Raw genomic sequence first — 15,721 nt, 5'->3', positions numbered from 1 at the left:
AACTGTGTTCACTCCTGTTTGGAAGAAGGAACTTCCTTTCCCCTTTGTTCGTGGTTTAAAAGGAAACCATTGCTCCACTTCTGGCATCCCTCTCTCCACCCACTTTCATTATACTGGAGAACAAACTTGCTCAGTGGACTGTTAGAACTGGACTTACCAGTAGGTAGGATCATTGTGTTAAAGGTCATTGCTCAGGGATGGTGGACTTCCTGTCTCCAGGAACTGGACAAACCAAACAGGGTCTATCTCAGCTGGCCTGGCCATTTTAACACTCTGTTATACCTGCAGCTGGATGGAGCTGATGGCCCAGTCATCCATAATTATGCAGCTATTTGGAGAGGGTATAGAATTCAAGAGAAATCCCAGGGGAAGTAAGAGGGCTCACTTTGGCCTCCTACTCTAAGTCAGTTTCTGTAATTTAGCTTGTAGTCTTTTTTTTTATCCCATTGTTGAACCGGGTCCTTGTGCAGTTAATGAAAGTATTACTATGTTTGCTATTTGGCTATCATTTCTTGTCTATATCCTTCTTTGGCAGAGAATCCAAAGGTAAGACCAAAGCCATGTGCAAAACCAAATCCTTAACATCATTCTCCATTCAGACCAACCTACTTCACCAAAACGTTTTAGACAGCCACTGTAAGGATCTTTTTCTAAAGACATTTTGCAGTATTAAGAGACGTAGCTTATTCTAATCCCCTCCTATTTGTGCTGTTGATGAGGGAGATATTGCTGCCCCACAGTTATGGGGGTGGTTGAATACATGACACCTGACATTGGACAGATGACACTAGCAACAGTTCGCTAGTCACACTCATAGCCAAGGGGATGGACACCAACCCATGCAGGGCCACACAGGGTTGCAACAAGCACAAAATGAACAACCAGAGGCTGTGGGAGGCAGGCGGGATGAGGTCACCCCAGGTTTCCACTGAGGAATGTGATTGGCTTGCTTGGATAATTTTGCAGGCTAGCAGGGACCTAAAACTTGCTACTCAGGGATAAGCCAGAAGTGCATCTGGTCCCTTGGAAGGAGGGTTGTTTGGCTAGGGGACTTTCCCATGGGAGCAGAGTGGGAAAGACACTTTGCAGTTAGGCCATTTAAGGCCCTCCTGATTTAATCAGGTATCAAGGCAGCGCTTAATACTGGGCCTTAATTTTTTAAGATTTGCCCCACACAGACCACACTAACAAAGCATCATTCATTCATTACCTTGGAACTTTACCATAGATGTGTGTTTGTGAAGTTCTTATTTCCCAGTCAAGTTGTGAGCTACTCAGGGACAGCCAGCACTTAAAAAAAAACAATGCATATTATAGTTTGGAAAAACATGATTTGCAGTAAAATGACCCGTTCTATCTTATATCAAAGTGATATTTTCAAATTTAGTCCTCTGAATACCATTTAATACACTCAAGTTTTGTCTTTGGACGTGATTAATTTTTTAAATGTAGCAAAACTTTTAGTACCACAGGATGTGCTAGGTAGAATTTAAACTTGTGTCAGTGAAGAGTTTGAACTCATGGCTGGCAACGTTGCCCACATACACACATACTGCTGAACTAAAGCCCTGTGATGTGCCAGGGATTGACAGCTCTACACATTTAGAGTTACCCGCGTTTGCTGACATTCTAGAAGAGCTAATGTGGTTTTTTTTCCACTCTGTTTTCAAACAATGGGTAAAACAATAAAACGAATGGAACATTGGCATTCTTTCTAAAATCAGAGTTAAGCTAAGGCCTAACTACCAGAATGCTGATGTCTCAACTGTATTATTTGGGCTGCATATTTTAGGCACTAATGGGGCCCATTAAGAGGTCTAATTGTTGCTACACTGAAGCACTGTTGGGAAGGAGGAAATGTGAGGAGGTCAGGTTGTAGAAATTGAAAGAATTTACAGTATGTCCCCTCAATTTTTTAAAAAGCTAATACTACATCTTTTATTTATCTCAGGTTGAGTCCATTAAACTGATTTCATTTTCTACTTTATTAAGATATTTGTTAAATTCTCCGCAACTATAAACACAAAGCTCTTTCCCTTCTGTTATATACAATTAGACAAGTGAATGAAAGTTTCACAACTTAACTGATTTTTTTATTGTCAGCGTAGTCCATTATGTCTCTGAGATAGAATGCCTTTCTTATACTACTTACAAATAATCCTGTCTAGATCCCTCACCATGCAGAGGAAATGTTGTTGTTAAGAAACTATTCATTTCACTTGCACATGAAAATTTGAAACTAATTTCCTTAAATTCAAATGAGATTTCCATTTTGCTCAACTCTTTGTTGGTGTAGAAATTCCTATCCAGAGATGAACACTGCTTTGAAGGATCAAGTGCTAACTCAGTTTCTCTACTATTAGAGTTTGATTCTAAAACTTTTCTGGTGAAATCACTTCTTATAATTCCAAGTTAGGTATTAGGAATTTGATGTACACATGTTTCCAATAGGTTTTTTTTTCCCTATTACAAAAGAAATACATGCTTATTATAGAAAAAGTTGGTAAACATATACATTAAGCACGATTTGACCTGCTAGAGACAACCACTATTAAATTTCAATGGATTTGTTTCCATTTTTCCCTCATTAGTCTAGAGCTGTGCTGTCTAATATGGTAGCCACCAGCCAAGTATAGCTGTGTCTCCCTAAACTCCATTCTGTCCCTTCTCTTCAGTAAGGCCTCCAAACACTTCCTGCCCCCACACTCTGGAAATTGCCTCTAGGTAGAAAATAATGGCACTTACAGGGCTCACTTCATTTGTTCTCCTTTCCTTGGGATCACGGTCCTGCACTGCCTGTTCTCCTGTGTCTGAAAACACTTGTTGCATATATTTTGTGCAGTGTCCTAGTTGTTTACCATGGAAGGCTAAGTTTAGTGCTTGTCACTACATCATGAATGATAGTGGAAGTTTTTATTTTATGTGTCTCATAATCAGCATATGCTTAGATTATGGGAGTAGTGTTTATAGAGGAATTTAAAACATTTTTTACATATTTTCATGAAGCCGTCGTCTTCTGTTTAAGCCCTTGAGGAACTATTTCTTTTTCTGTGTCTAATTCAACAAACACTCTTGAGCACTTACTATGGCCATGTGCTGTCCTAGGTGCTACAGATACAGCAGGGTACAAACTTAAATACATTCCTGTCCTAATGTAGCTTACACTGGGATAAAGACAATAAATTAGTAAAATAGGGATTATTAGTTAGATGGTGATAAGCACCATGGAGAAAGAAGTAGCTAAGGAGTTAAAGGAGTGTGTTTGACAATTTCAGTAGGTGACCAGGGAAGGGCTCGTTGATAAAGTGACATTTACCCAGAGACCTGGAGTGATACCTGTGGATCCAAGAGAAAAGCATTTAAGTCAGAGAAAATAGGGGTGGAAGGACCTGAATGTAGAGGATGCCTGGGACTATCAAGCAACAATAACGAGTTCCATGAGGCTGGAACAGGTGAGCAAGAGGAAGAGCAGTAGGAGATGAAATCAAAGACATAAGGGGAGGCCAGATTATAGATGATTGTAATACAATTGTGGCTTTGACTTAGAGTAAAATAGCCTGCAATCAGAAGGTTTTAAGCCGAAGAGTGACATGTTCTAAATTTTTTTTTCAAGGCAAAATCAAGAGTCCTAAGGTCAACAAACTGAGCCACCCAGTTTAAATTTCTGTTTTAATAGTATTGCTAAATACTGTGTCAAGTACAGGCTGAGGAAGGAAGAAGCAGGGAGTTTGGTTAGGAGACTATTAGAGGAACAACGGGGACTAGGATCACTAGCCTGGAGGTAGTGACAAGTGGTTGGATTTGAGCACATATTTTTTAGCTCTTTGTTATGGAAAATATAAATAAAGGAAATGATAACGAATGGTCTAATGATCTATGTGCCCACTTTAGTAGTTGTCAGCTCATGTTCAATCTTGCTTTATCTATACCTCCAGCCACTTTCTGCCCCTCCCTTCCTCCTACTGTATTATGTTTTTCTAATGTTTATTGATTTATTTTGAGAGAGAGAGAGCAGGAGGGGAGGGGGAAGTGTTTGCAAAGCCTGCCTGATTGTCAAAATCACCTGGGGGTATTTTTAAACATGCAGATTCAGGAACAAAAGCCAAGAAGATTCTGGTTCAGTAGGTCTGGGTATGAACCACCTAGTAATATGTGTATTTAAAAGGCTTCCTAGGTAATTCTGATAATCAGCTGGTATTAGCAACCACAGCTCTACATCATTAATGAAATTTGCCAGTTTTAATAATTCCAGAATGGATAGCAATTCCCCTATTCCCTTCTGGGTTTCCTGTAGTCTGTCCATAGCTTAAGTGTGTCTGTATGTGTATGTTGCCTGCTCTTCAGAATATGATTTTTACATCTCAGCTAATTTCCCATAATCCATATTTTTTATTTTAATCTGCACATCTCCCCCTCCCCCACAATAGCTCCCTGCTCTTTTCAAAGATAAATTTTCATTATATGCTATCAATGATAAAAGCAGATGTTCCCTGAAAATATTTTTCTATTATAAATAACTTTTAGAGGTGTGTACTTCGCCTGATTCTAAAGGATAATATTCCATTTACCTTAACTATGGTGCTTTTTTCGTAAATTTTAAGGCTAATTTGGTTTACTGTTCATCTTTTAATGAGAAGAATTTGATTACATATTGGTATTTGCCCACAGAGGGTAGGTATCCTTTTCAAGTCTAAAGCCCTAGAATGGTTGGACTCTTCTAATCCAGTATTTTGTTATTTTGCTATGAGATTTCTAGGAGCTTTACTTTTTTTAATTATGGAATACACATATGAAAGGATATACTTAAAAATTTATAAAGTTGAAATCATTTTCAAGTGAACACTTAGGAAGCTACCTGGCCTCACTTCCATGCTTTAAGTAAAGGGACCACCCAGCATGCTACTAACTGTGTCCTTCTCTTTCTGATGTGCTATGACTGAAAAGTTAAATTATCCCAGTTAATAGAGAAAGAATGGTAGTTGGGATCAGAGAACAGAGAGAAAGTTTGATTCTGCTTCTGCTACCTCAGAAAATAGTACCCAAAATGTAGGATTGTGTTCCATTTGTTCTGGTTGTTGTAGATAATGCATCTCAAAAATAATAGGATGTTGTGTCTACCTGTTCATGCCAATTTCCTGGTTAAGCATTGCAAGCATGTTGTTAATCCAGATTACTGTGTACTGAATTCAATAGAAATTCTGTCTTGATGCTTGCAAATGACCAAATGACTGACTGTAATCCTTGCTTTTAATACTTGTTTTGAAACAGAAACTCTATTTCCAATACAATTAATCTCTTGCATGTTCTCTTTCCGTATGCATTTTTAGTATTTGTAAAAAAATGAGAAGGGAAGGGAATAAAAGCAGCAGCCACCATATGGGAGGCTTGTAGCCACTGCTACTTGCAGCGTCCATTGTGCCAACATGGAAAATAAAACTAAAAAAAGAAAAACCTAGTTTGAGTATAAAAGAAGCATCTTGGACATCCAACCAATAATGTATACAGACCTTTAAGCAGCAAAGAGAGAATAAATCATGTCTCTACAATGGGAAAAAATCCACTTTCTGTAGAAAAACCTGAGAGTGAGATCACACACTAAGACTTGAGACTTTCAAGTCTGATAATTCTAAAATTTTATTAAATTTTTATCAGACTTTGGTTTTATTCAAAAACAATTTGAATCAATTAAGAAAAGGAAAATTATCTCTTAGACATAATTCTAAATATCAGGTTAAAAATCTCTAAGCAATGCTTATAAAATACATTTTAATTAAGCCACTAGTTATATACTTGTGTTTCCTCTTGCATATTTTTCATTTTGGCACATAGAAACAAAAGACAACAGAAATCGATTTCAGAAATATTTTAGTCACCATGGACCTTTGTGGAGACCACTATGAAAAATAATTTATTTCCAATAGTACTTTTCATAACTTCCACATTTCAATGGAAATAGTTAAAGGTAGAGTATATGTAACACGGTGGCTTGATGGAAGTAGTCAAGAGAACAAGAAATGAATTTGAGTTTAACATGTATAGAAACTTAGAAAAGAAGACCCCACATACTAAATTCATAGTCGTTTTGTTGTTGGTGTTGTTGTTGTTTGTTTTTGTTTTACTTGAGAAAGAATTCTTCTCAGCAGATGTCTTGCGGAAAATCCTAATGCGTGAAAGAGAGGAGAGCAGAGCTGCTTTGATTGGAGCAGATATGAGTACCCTCAACTAACCATCTTTCGCATGGCCATTCTGTACCTCTCCCTGCGCCACCTCCTGGGAGACTTCTGGCTTACAGGAATCCTGCAAAAAGTCTTGATTTAGTTCAAATTCTTGACTTTGCAAATAACCTAGGCATACAATTAATGGATGGATTGGACCCAGAATGCAGGTCTTTTGATTCCTATTTCCTGCTGCACAGAGTTGCCTATTTTCAATTCCTGCAATTTGTTCCAGCTATAAAAATCTTGTCCCTCTATGTAGTGAACAATTCTTTGATAACCAAATTAACAGAGGCCAGAGAGAGCTACCATGTGAAATATATTCATGATATACCTTCCAAATACAGGCTAATTTTTGGAAGTAGATTCTGGTTTTTTATTGTCTTTTCTGTTGTAATTATGAGCTTAGAGATAGGTACTTCTGAAAAATTCCTTCAATAGACAAAGTTAAAAATATCTAGTCATAAAAATAGTGACCAGTTTCCAGCACAAACTAGTGGGTGTTGCTGTATCTCCTGACACCACCCCCCCCCCCAGACACACACACAAGCCACCTGTTAGCTCTGTTCCTTCAGTGCTTCTCTGTTCTTTGTTAACATAAGTAGCTACCTCTGAAGCACAAGGATCCCTCAGGCAGGATATTCCCTTGAACTTAGAGATTCCCTGTGTCAGATGAAACTTCAATAGCTTCTTCTCAAGCTTAGAAGCACATACTCTTCCTAAGGAAAAGTCTCATATATCCCTCACAGCGTAGTTGCTTCTATGCACCCTACGTGGTGAAGGGTCTATCTTTTGCATATTCCCTCCAGTCAAGAAGACTGCCCTGAGTTTTACTTCATGAGCTAGCTTTTTAAAAGATAGGCATTTTCGGGGCACGGGGTGGCTCAGTCAGTTAAGCATAACTCTTGATTTCGGCTCAGGTCATGATCTCATGGTTCATGAGTTTGAGCCCGCATTGGGCTCTGTACTGACAGCATGGAGCCTGCTTGGTTCTCTCTCTCTCTCTCTCTCTCTCTCACTCTCTCTCTCTCTCTCTCTCTACCTGTCTCTCTGCCCCTTCCCTACTTGTGCTCTCTCTGTCTCAAAATAAATACACTTAAAAAAAATAAAAGGAATTTTTATATGAATTTAGAAAATAGTATTTAATATGTTTTTACAGATCATACCCCCGATTCTGATGCGTGTTTCCTGAAGAGGGTGTGGGCATGTGAAGTGTTGTAACACTTACTGGTTGATAGTCACTGAAGTAGATACCCATCTTCTGCTTAATTTTTTTTCTTGATTTTTAAAATGTCTAATTCTGACTAAACTTGTCAAGGTTTATTATCTAAAATACATAAATTTAAAATTCCCTGTGTGCATTCACTGTGAAATTTGACATAATCAAGTTTACTGGTAAGATGTGTTCTCTGGTATCCATAATACATTTTTACAACTTCCCTCTTGCTTTCTACCCATTCACAAACACTACTTTTAATCATTATTTACAACATTTTTCATCCTGTGATGGAATTTCATTATGTGTTAATCATTAAGTAACCTTGACTAATGTGATTCACTTTGTGCAGTTAGAAGATTGTGCCAGTAAGGTATGATTTTCTTATAAAGACAGTTGGGAAGGGAACTACCAGAGTATAGCAAGGTAATAAAAAGTGACATATTGGTGTCACTTCTGAGATGGTATTTTTCTAAAATCACTTAGCCTTTCTATGTGTAAAGAGGTACCGATTTTGTTTCAAACTTGAGTGTGCAAGAAATGTCTATTTTATTTTCTGTAAATCAAAGCAAATCTCTTTCAAGCCCCATCCTGTCTGACTGGTGGGAAGTTAATTCTCAGTCATCCCTGGGATTGTCTGCTCTCTTCCAGAAGGACCACAGAAAGGGTTTCATGCAGAGAGAACATTCAGGAAAGACTTCTCTGGCTTCTCGTCCATTCCAGTTGCCAGGACTATTGTCTGAGCCACCATGGTCCCCTGTAGCAGGATGCTTTGTGGCATTTTTGGGGACAGGAATCTTGCTGGTACCAGGAGTCCCTGGGCCTGGGACCCCTCTTCTCTGAGTGTTCAAGCTGCCCCCTTCTCAGGTGTAGCCATCCTGCACAGGCGCTGCTGGGGAGAAAAGCACGGGTCTCCATCTCTTAGGAAACCCAAGGCCTTTGGTACCTTCTCCAAGTCTTGGATAATCTCTTCCTCTTGGCTCTTGCCAGTTTGCTTCTCTTTTACCTGCTAAAAGCCTAGTGTTAATCTTTGTCCTCCACTCATAGCATCATATGCCCTCTTTAAAATTCAATCTTGGAAGAGAAGTTGTCTCTAGGACACTAGCACCAAAAGCTTCCCTGAGCTTAGGGAATACAAAGGCTTTTCTCCCTTCTTTCAACCAGGAGTAGGGAAATAAGAGAAAAATTCAAATGACTATCACAATAGATTCTCCTGTATAATATTTGACATGTATAATGCTTAACATGATGACATTAGAATAATAGGAAGGTTGTTTTATTCCTTTGTGTTTGGAAAGTTTTAAAAAATATCTTGGTCATTCCCTGATTTTGTGTTGTCTTGTGTATGGTAGATATCAATATTATTATTATCCACAGAGTTAACCTTTCAAAGGAATGATGTCAGTCTTGCCTCATTTTCTTTTCTCAATTCTACTCTTGGAGAAGGTAAAAGAAAGAGGCCTGAAGTCTTTGTCCATGCCATCGAGAGTAACAGTGGAGATTGGTTCTACAGACAGAATGGTAGTTTCTAATGTGGATTCCTAGGGGATGTGAAATTGTCCAAGGCAGACAAGATGCAGGAGGCAAAGTGAGACCAAGCATGCAGGGCTCCAAGGACCTCCATGCCCATTTCAGTCATACTAGTGGGCTTTTTTACTTACTTTAGGTATTAAATTCCATGTAAAATTTTGTTTTAATGAAGGATTCCATTGGTACAAAAATTAGGAGATCACTGAAGGACATACACATGTATATGCCTACAACATTTGAAGTCCCCTAGTATTTTGAGTTAAAGATCTTTTTTCAATAATTCTATGGCATAGAAATGAACCTTCTCCTTAAAATATCCTGTTGCTTAATTACCATTTACATGTGAAAATCCCTAAATGATAACTCAAGTTCAAGGGATAGTATGATTTAATTGGACTGTCGGTTCCTTTTCTGGTTAATAGGACAAACCATTGTACATAGTTGTTGACATAAATCTTGCTGTTTGTAGTAGTAAAATTGTGGGTTCTTAACAGTTACCATCACTCACCTGCTCACTACACAGAACAATAAAGGTCATAGATGGCATTAGGTTACTCCAACCAAAATATTGAATGTCTCAACCAGAATTTTAAAAATTCTTTATTGATATTATTTTGTGGTTATACTGATCATCATATACATTTATAGCTAACTACTGGTTCTTGTTAAACAAATAACTCAAATTTAATTATTATTCAGGAGGTTTTTAGAATTCAGACAACAATGCTTAATTTTTAAATGGTTGAGCTTTATTTTATACCTAGCCAAATAACACTTGCTATAATATTCATTAAAGATTCCACGAGACAAGTTTAAATATTCATATTAAATATTTTGTAATGACCTTTACAATACTATGTTTTTGCGTCTTAAAAACATAGTCGAGTAAAACTATTTTAGTGTCAGACCTTTTTAGTAACATATATTCTGTTGTAGCTTTCAGAAGAGAAAGTTCTTTTTTTTACCCTACTCTGCTACTATTATTCTAGTACACAGACTTGAGAATATATGGTGTTTGTTGTGTAATATAAGCATTAAAATTTTTATTTCTCTTCTGTTAGTATCGAATACTAAAATTTGAGTAGTCAAGTTGAGAGATGGTTTTTTCATTAGAAAAGTTTGTGCGGTCAATGCGAGAACTAGGACTTCCAACCTTGCTCAGCCAGGACATCCTACAAAAAATAAACAAATGAATAAAAATTAGCACTCAAAGCATCTATGGACTAGCCAAAATGATCCCACCACAGGTTACAATGGGAGTTTACTTTTACTAAGTAACTTTTGCATCTAATGTGAAATATAATTTTTTATATTGTATACATCATGTATCAGAGTACCAGAAAGTTTAACACACAATTAAATAGGAACAAAGAAAAGCTTATAGCAAATTAAGCCCAGTAAACTCCTGATGATTTCATATTTTCCCTGTTTTAAAGCATTCAAAGCCATTAAAATCTAGCTCTTATATGTAAAAGGATAATATTTTTACAAAGAAGTAAATAATAAAAACAATTCACCATTGTTTTTGCTCATTACTCAGCACATGGTAGGTGTGTGTACATATGTATATGTACATATCTGCCATGTGCTGAAAGAGAAAAAATGAAAAAAGTGTAAAGAATGTGATTTCCCATAAACATTTTAGATGAGGAGTGCCTGGTTGGCTCAGTCAATACAGTATGCAACTCTTGATCTCAGGGTTGTAAGTGCAAACCCTACTTTGGGTATAGAGATTACATTAAAAAATAAGATCTTTTTAAAAATTTTTAAAAAATTTTTCTTTTAATTATTTTTGAAAGAGAGAACGTGAGCAAGGAAAGGACAGAGAGAGAGGGAGACAGAATCTGAAAGCAGGCTCCGAGTTCTGAGCTGTCAAGCACAGAGATGAATGCGGGGCTCTAACCCAAAACTGTGAGATCATGATCTGAACCAAAGTCAGATGCTTAAACTGACTGAGCCACCCAGGCACCCCTTAAAAAAATAAAATCTTAAAAAATTAAAATAAAATTAGCTGAACATTTTCTGATCTATTCAAAACTATTTCTTAATACATATATTATCAAAATGGCCACGTTAAAGAGACAAGTTAAATGCTCTGAAACTATTTTTCGGCTTTTATAGTGCAATGGTTTTTCTTTATTAGCAATATACAGGTGTTTATGCATTTGGGTACTTATCTGCGATGCTTCCTTATATAATTCAGGCTTAGTTTAATATTGTTGACCCCCGAGATATTACTGTTAAAGATTTTCCAGAATCTTTCTACCTATTAATAATTAGTTGGGATGACAGATTACATAGGACTACAGGTAAACAACCTGAAGCAGTTTAATATAAGCACTGGCTGTTACCCAGCTGTTGCTGTAGAAACAGTCCACAAGTTTGCCCATATCCCCAAAGTTCTTTCAAGTTGTGAGGCTAGTACCACATACAGCTGTGTACTATCATATGTAACACTCTCCTGTAACCTTGAATTAAAAAATATTTTCTATGCTAAAGTGGTCCGATAAGCTGGAAATTACTCTTAATCAGTCTAGAGAAGAATGCCAATGATTCAAATTGCCATTGAATTATTTAACCCTTTCTTTGATTCTTGTGACAGTTTTACTAGGTAAGGTGAATTTTCACGTTTCTCCTTTCTCAGAAGCTAAGCCCAGTAACACATCTTATTTTCTTCAATTCATTTAAAATCTTCAAAGTTGAAATTGCACATGTTGAAGAACAAAATTCAGTTATTTAGAAAAGGAGCCAATGGCTTCAATTTTACTACTATCTCCTTGAAATCTTTTAGAAAACAAAGGCCAGAAATAATAAAAGCGAAAGTATATTAAGCACTATTTGCTCAGCACTGTGCTAAGTTCTTTATATAGACTCTAACCCTGTAAGTTATAGTCCATCATTACTCCCAAGGTATTGATGAGGAAAGAGAGAAGAGTTAAGTAATTTGCCCAGGGTAGTAGCAGTGGTGGTGATGACAAATGGTCAGATTCTGGCTGTGATTTGCTGACAGATTGGACATGATGTGAGGGAGAGAGGACTGAAGGATGACCCCAGAGTTACTGGTGAGAAACTATTTGGTAATGGTTGTGATTCACTGAAATGGAGAAACCGTGTGAAGAGCAGATTGGGGAAAGATTAGAAGTTCAGTTTTGAGTAGCTAAATTATGGAAAGAGCCCACATGTCCATCGACTGATGAATGGATAAAGATGTGGTACATAAGCACATTACTCAGCCATTAAAAAGAACAAAATCTTGCCATTGGCAATGACATGGATTGAGCTAGAGAGTATAATGCTAAGTGAAATAAGTCAGTCAGGGAAAGACAGATACCATATGATTTCATTCATGTGGAATTTAAGAAACAAAACAGAATGTAGGAGAAGGGTGGAGGAAGAGAGGGAAGCAAACCATAATACTCAACTATAGAGAACAAACAGGGTTGATGGAGGGAGGTGGGTGGGGGATGGGCTAAATGGATGATGGGTATTAAGGAGGGTACTTGTGTTGATCACTGAGGGTTATATGTAAGTGATGAATCACTAAATTATACCTCTGAAACCAATATTACACTGTATGTTAACTAACTAGGATTTAATAAAAACTTGAAAAATAAAATATTTCCTAAAAAAAAAAAAAGTTCAATTTTGGAAAGTTGACTTTGAGATATCTATTAGACATCTACATGAGATGTTGAGCAGGCAGCTGGATCTTTGAGTCTGGCTGGAGGAGATAAAGTTGGAATTTGTCTGCAGGTAGTCAGTACTGAAAGCCGTAAGATTGGATGGCATCACCGAGAAAAAGCATATAGAAAAGGAAAGAGGTACAGGGACTGTGTCTTAGGACACCCCAAAGTTAAGAGCTCAGGAAGCAGAGGAAAAACCAGCAAAGAAGAAAGCATCTAGGGGGTAGGAGCAAAACTGGAAGGGCATCCTGTCCTAGGAGGCAAATGAAACCCTCCACGAATGGATCAACTGGGTCCCTGCTGCTGGCAGGTCAAGTAAGGTGAGGACTGAGAATTGACCATTGCATTTGGCAACACGCTGGTCACTGATGACCTTGATAAGTATAGTTTTGGTAGAGTTAAAGCTGTATTTCAATGGGCTCAATAGAGAATGAGTGGAGAACAATTAGAACCAGTGAATCCAGGACAAGTACTAGTGGGCTTATGAGTTGCAATGACTAATCCACCTAGGATGAAAACTCAATGTATTTAGCTAGTTGAGAGCCTGACCACCTACTTGTAGCTGGTCTTCAACACCATTAAGAAGTTCACCAGCCACAAGTAGGGCCAAGGATAAATCTATGCCACTGCTAGGGGCAGAATGGTCATGCTGTTAGGTGATTCAGCTATGGCTTTGTATCAGATGCAGGAGGGCCACTTTGTGTCATGGCTCCAAGCTTGCCACCCCTACTGCTAGGAGCAATCTTGCCTGACCTGCCTACTTACCGAAGAGTGTTCTGGTCACCTATCACTTGGCCAGCCCTGAGACTTCCCTCATGTGCTGCTCCTGCAGTCAGCCCTTTATAGGTGTGGCTCAGATCTGGGAGATGGCAGAACTGCGAGGTCTCCTAGCTCAAGTGTTTTAATCTCACCTTTTTGTTTCAAGAAGGTTTAAAAACCACATAATCAAACGGTATCAGTTAATTCATTTCAGTAAATATTTAAGTAGCATTGTAAGCAAGGTGATATCCTTGATAATGGAATGCATTACAGATATCTAAAATGAAGTTTCTTTACTATCCAAAATATATAAAGAACTTATAAAACTCAACACCCAAAAAATGAATAGACATTTTTCCTAAGAAGATATACAGATGGCCAGTGGACCCTTGAAAAGATGCTCAATGTCACTCATCATCCAGGAAATTCAAATCAAAACTACAATGCAATACCACCTCACACCTGTCAGAATGGCCAAAATGAGTAACACAAGAAACAACAGGTGCTGGTGAGATGTGGAGAAAGGGGAACCCCTCTTAGACTGTTGGTAGGAATGCAAACCAGTGCAGCCACTCTGGGAAACAGTATGGAGGTTCCTCAAAAAGTTAAAAATAGAACTACCCTAGGATCCAACAGTTGCACTACTAGGTATTTATCCAAAGGATACAAAAATACTAAATTGCAGGATAAATGCTCCCCAATGTTCATAGCAGCACTATCCACAATGGCCAAATTATGGAAACAGCCCAAGTGTCCGTTGATTGATGAATGGATAAAGAGGATGTGGTATATGTACAATGGAATATTAGCCACAAAACAAGAACAAAATCATGCCATTTGCAACAATGTGGATGGAGCTAGAGAGTATTATGCTCAAAATAAGTCAGAGAAAGAAATACCATATGGTTTCACTCATATATAGAATTTAAGAAACAAGCAAAGGAGGAAAAAAGAGGCAAACCAAGAAACTATAGAGAACAAACTGATGGTTGCTAGATGGGAGGTGGGGGGATGGTTGAAATAGGGGATGGGGATTAAGAAGGGCACTTGTTGTGATGAGTACCAGGTATTGGTTTTAAGTGTTGAATCACCAAACTGTACACCTGAAACTAATATTACACTGTATGTTGACCAATGGAATTTAAATAAAAACTTGGAAAACACAAAAATCTGTGAAACTGGCTGCCAAGAGAAGCCAAAGGAGACATGGTGACTAATGCAGTATCCTGGATGGGATTCTGGACCAAGAAAAGGACATTAGTGGAAAAACTAGTGAAAGATCAATAAAGTATGGAGTTTGGTTAAAAATAAAGGAATAAAATGAAATTTCTTCCCTCAGTAACTCACAATCTAACAGAAGAGTTTGGAGAATAATAAAAATTACTATAAAGTAATTCAGAATGTGATGTGCAATGTGATTTTAATGTAAAGGCAGAGGAAATGGTTGGGGTTAATTTCTGGTCAAGGTACTCAGGGACATCCTTGTGATGCCAATGGCACTGGAGCTAAATTATAAAGAAAATAGTATTGAAAATTTCAAATCTTAGGATAGGGAATGCCAGCTTAAGCTTGACAGGAAACTAAGAAGCATAGGGGAAAAAATGGATAATGTTAACCAATTAAAAATGTAAAACTTTAGAGAATGGTCAAAAAAAATGTCTTAAACAAAGCCATAACAAAGAACAAACCGGAAAACTTACCTGCAATTTTCTTACTCTACAAAGAGCACTTAAAAACCAATACATAAAAGATAGCCATTCCATGGAAAAATGGACAAAGAACATAAACATAAGAAATATAAATGGCCAATAAATATGTGAAATATTCTCTTACTCATAATTTTAAAATTATAAATCAAACAAGAACAAGATACCATCTGTTACTTATGAAATGGCAAAGATTTGAAAAATTGATTATATCTAGTAGTGATAGTTTAGAGGCACTTTTCTAGATTGATGGGAATGCAACTCTGTACAGCTTTTTAAAAGGGCAACTTGGGGGGCGCCTGGGTGGCGCAGTCGGTTGAGCGTCCGACTTCAGCCAGGTCACGATCTCGCAGTCTGTGAGTTCGAGCCCCGCGTCAGGCTCTGGCCTGATGGCTCAGAGCCTGGAGCCTGTTTCCGATTCTGTGTCTCCCTCTCTCTCTGCCCCTCCCCCGTTCATGCTCTGTCTCTCTCTGTCCCAAAAATAAATAAACGTTGAAAAAAAAGAAAATTTAAAAAAATAAATAAATAAATAAAAGGGCAACTTGGTACTACCTATCAAAATTTTAAATGTCCATGACTTACAGACGTGCTGTCATAGAGAGGGGGCCCTGG

The 15,721-nt window shown here is 37.7% G+C and overlaps 1 protein-coding gene across 2 annotated transcripts in view; it reads right to left on the bottom strand.

The window, feature by feature from the left end:
* Positions 1 to 9,543: 9,543 nt before the first annotated feature.
* The window catches only part of ACYP2 (acylphosphatase 2), a 189,304-nt gene continuing 183,126 nt past the window's right edge, over positions 9,544 to 15,721 (bottom strand). For both annotated transcript variants that reach the window (XM_045446055.1, XM_045446051.1), the window contains exon 4: positions 9,544 to 10,133. In XM_045446055.1, coding sequence (XP_045302011.1) covers positions 10,019 to 10,133 — 115 coding nt within the window. In that variant the 3' untranslated portion in view covers positions 9,544 to 10,018. The remainder of the gene's footprint in view (positions 10,134 to 15,721) is intronic.

This window comes from Leopardus geoffroyi, chromosome A3, assembly GCF_018350155.1.
Source record: "Leopardus geoffroyi isolate Oge1 chromosome A3, O.geoffroyi_Oge1_pat1.0, whole genome shotgun sequence".
Taxonomy (NCBI): Eukaryota; Metazoa; Chordata; class Mammalia; order Carnivora; family Felidae; genus Leopardus; species Leopardus geoffroyi.
This window is presented reverse-complemented; position numbering and strand designations above follow the sequence as displayed.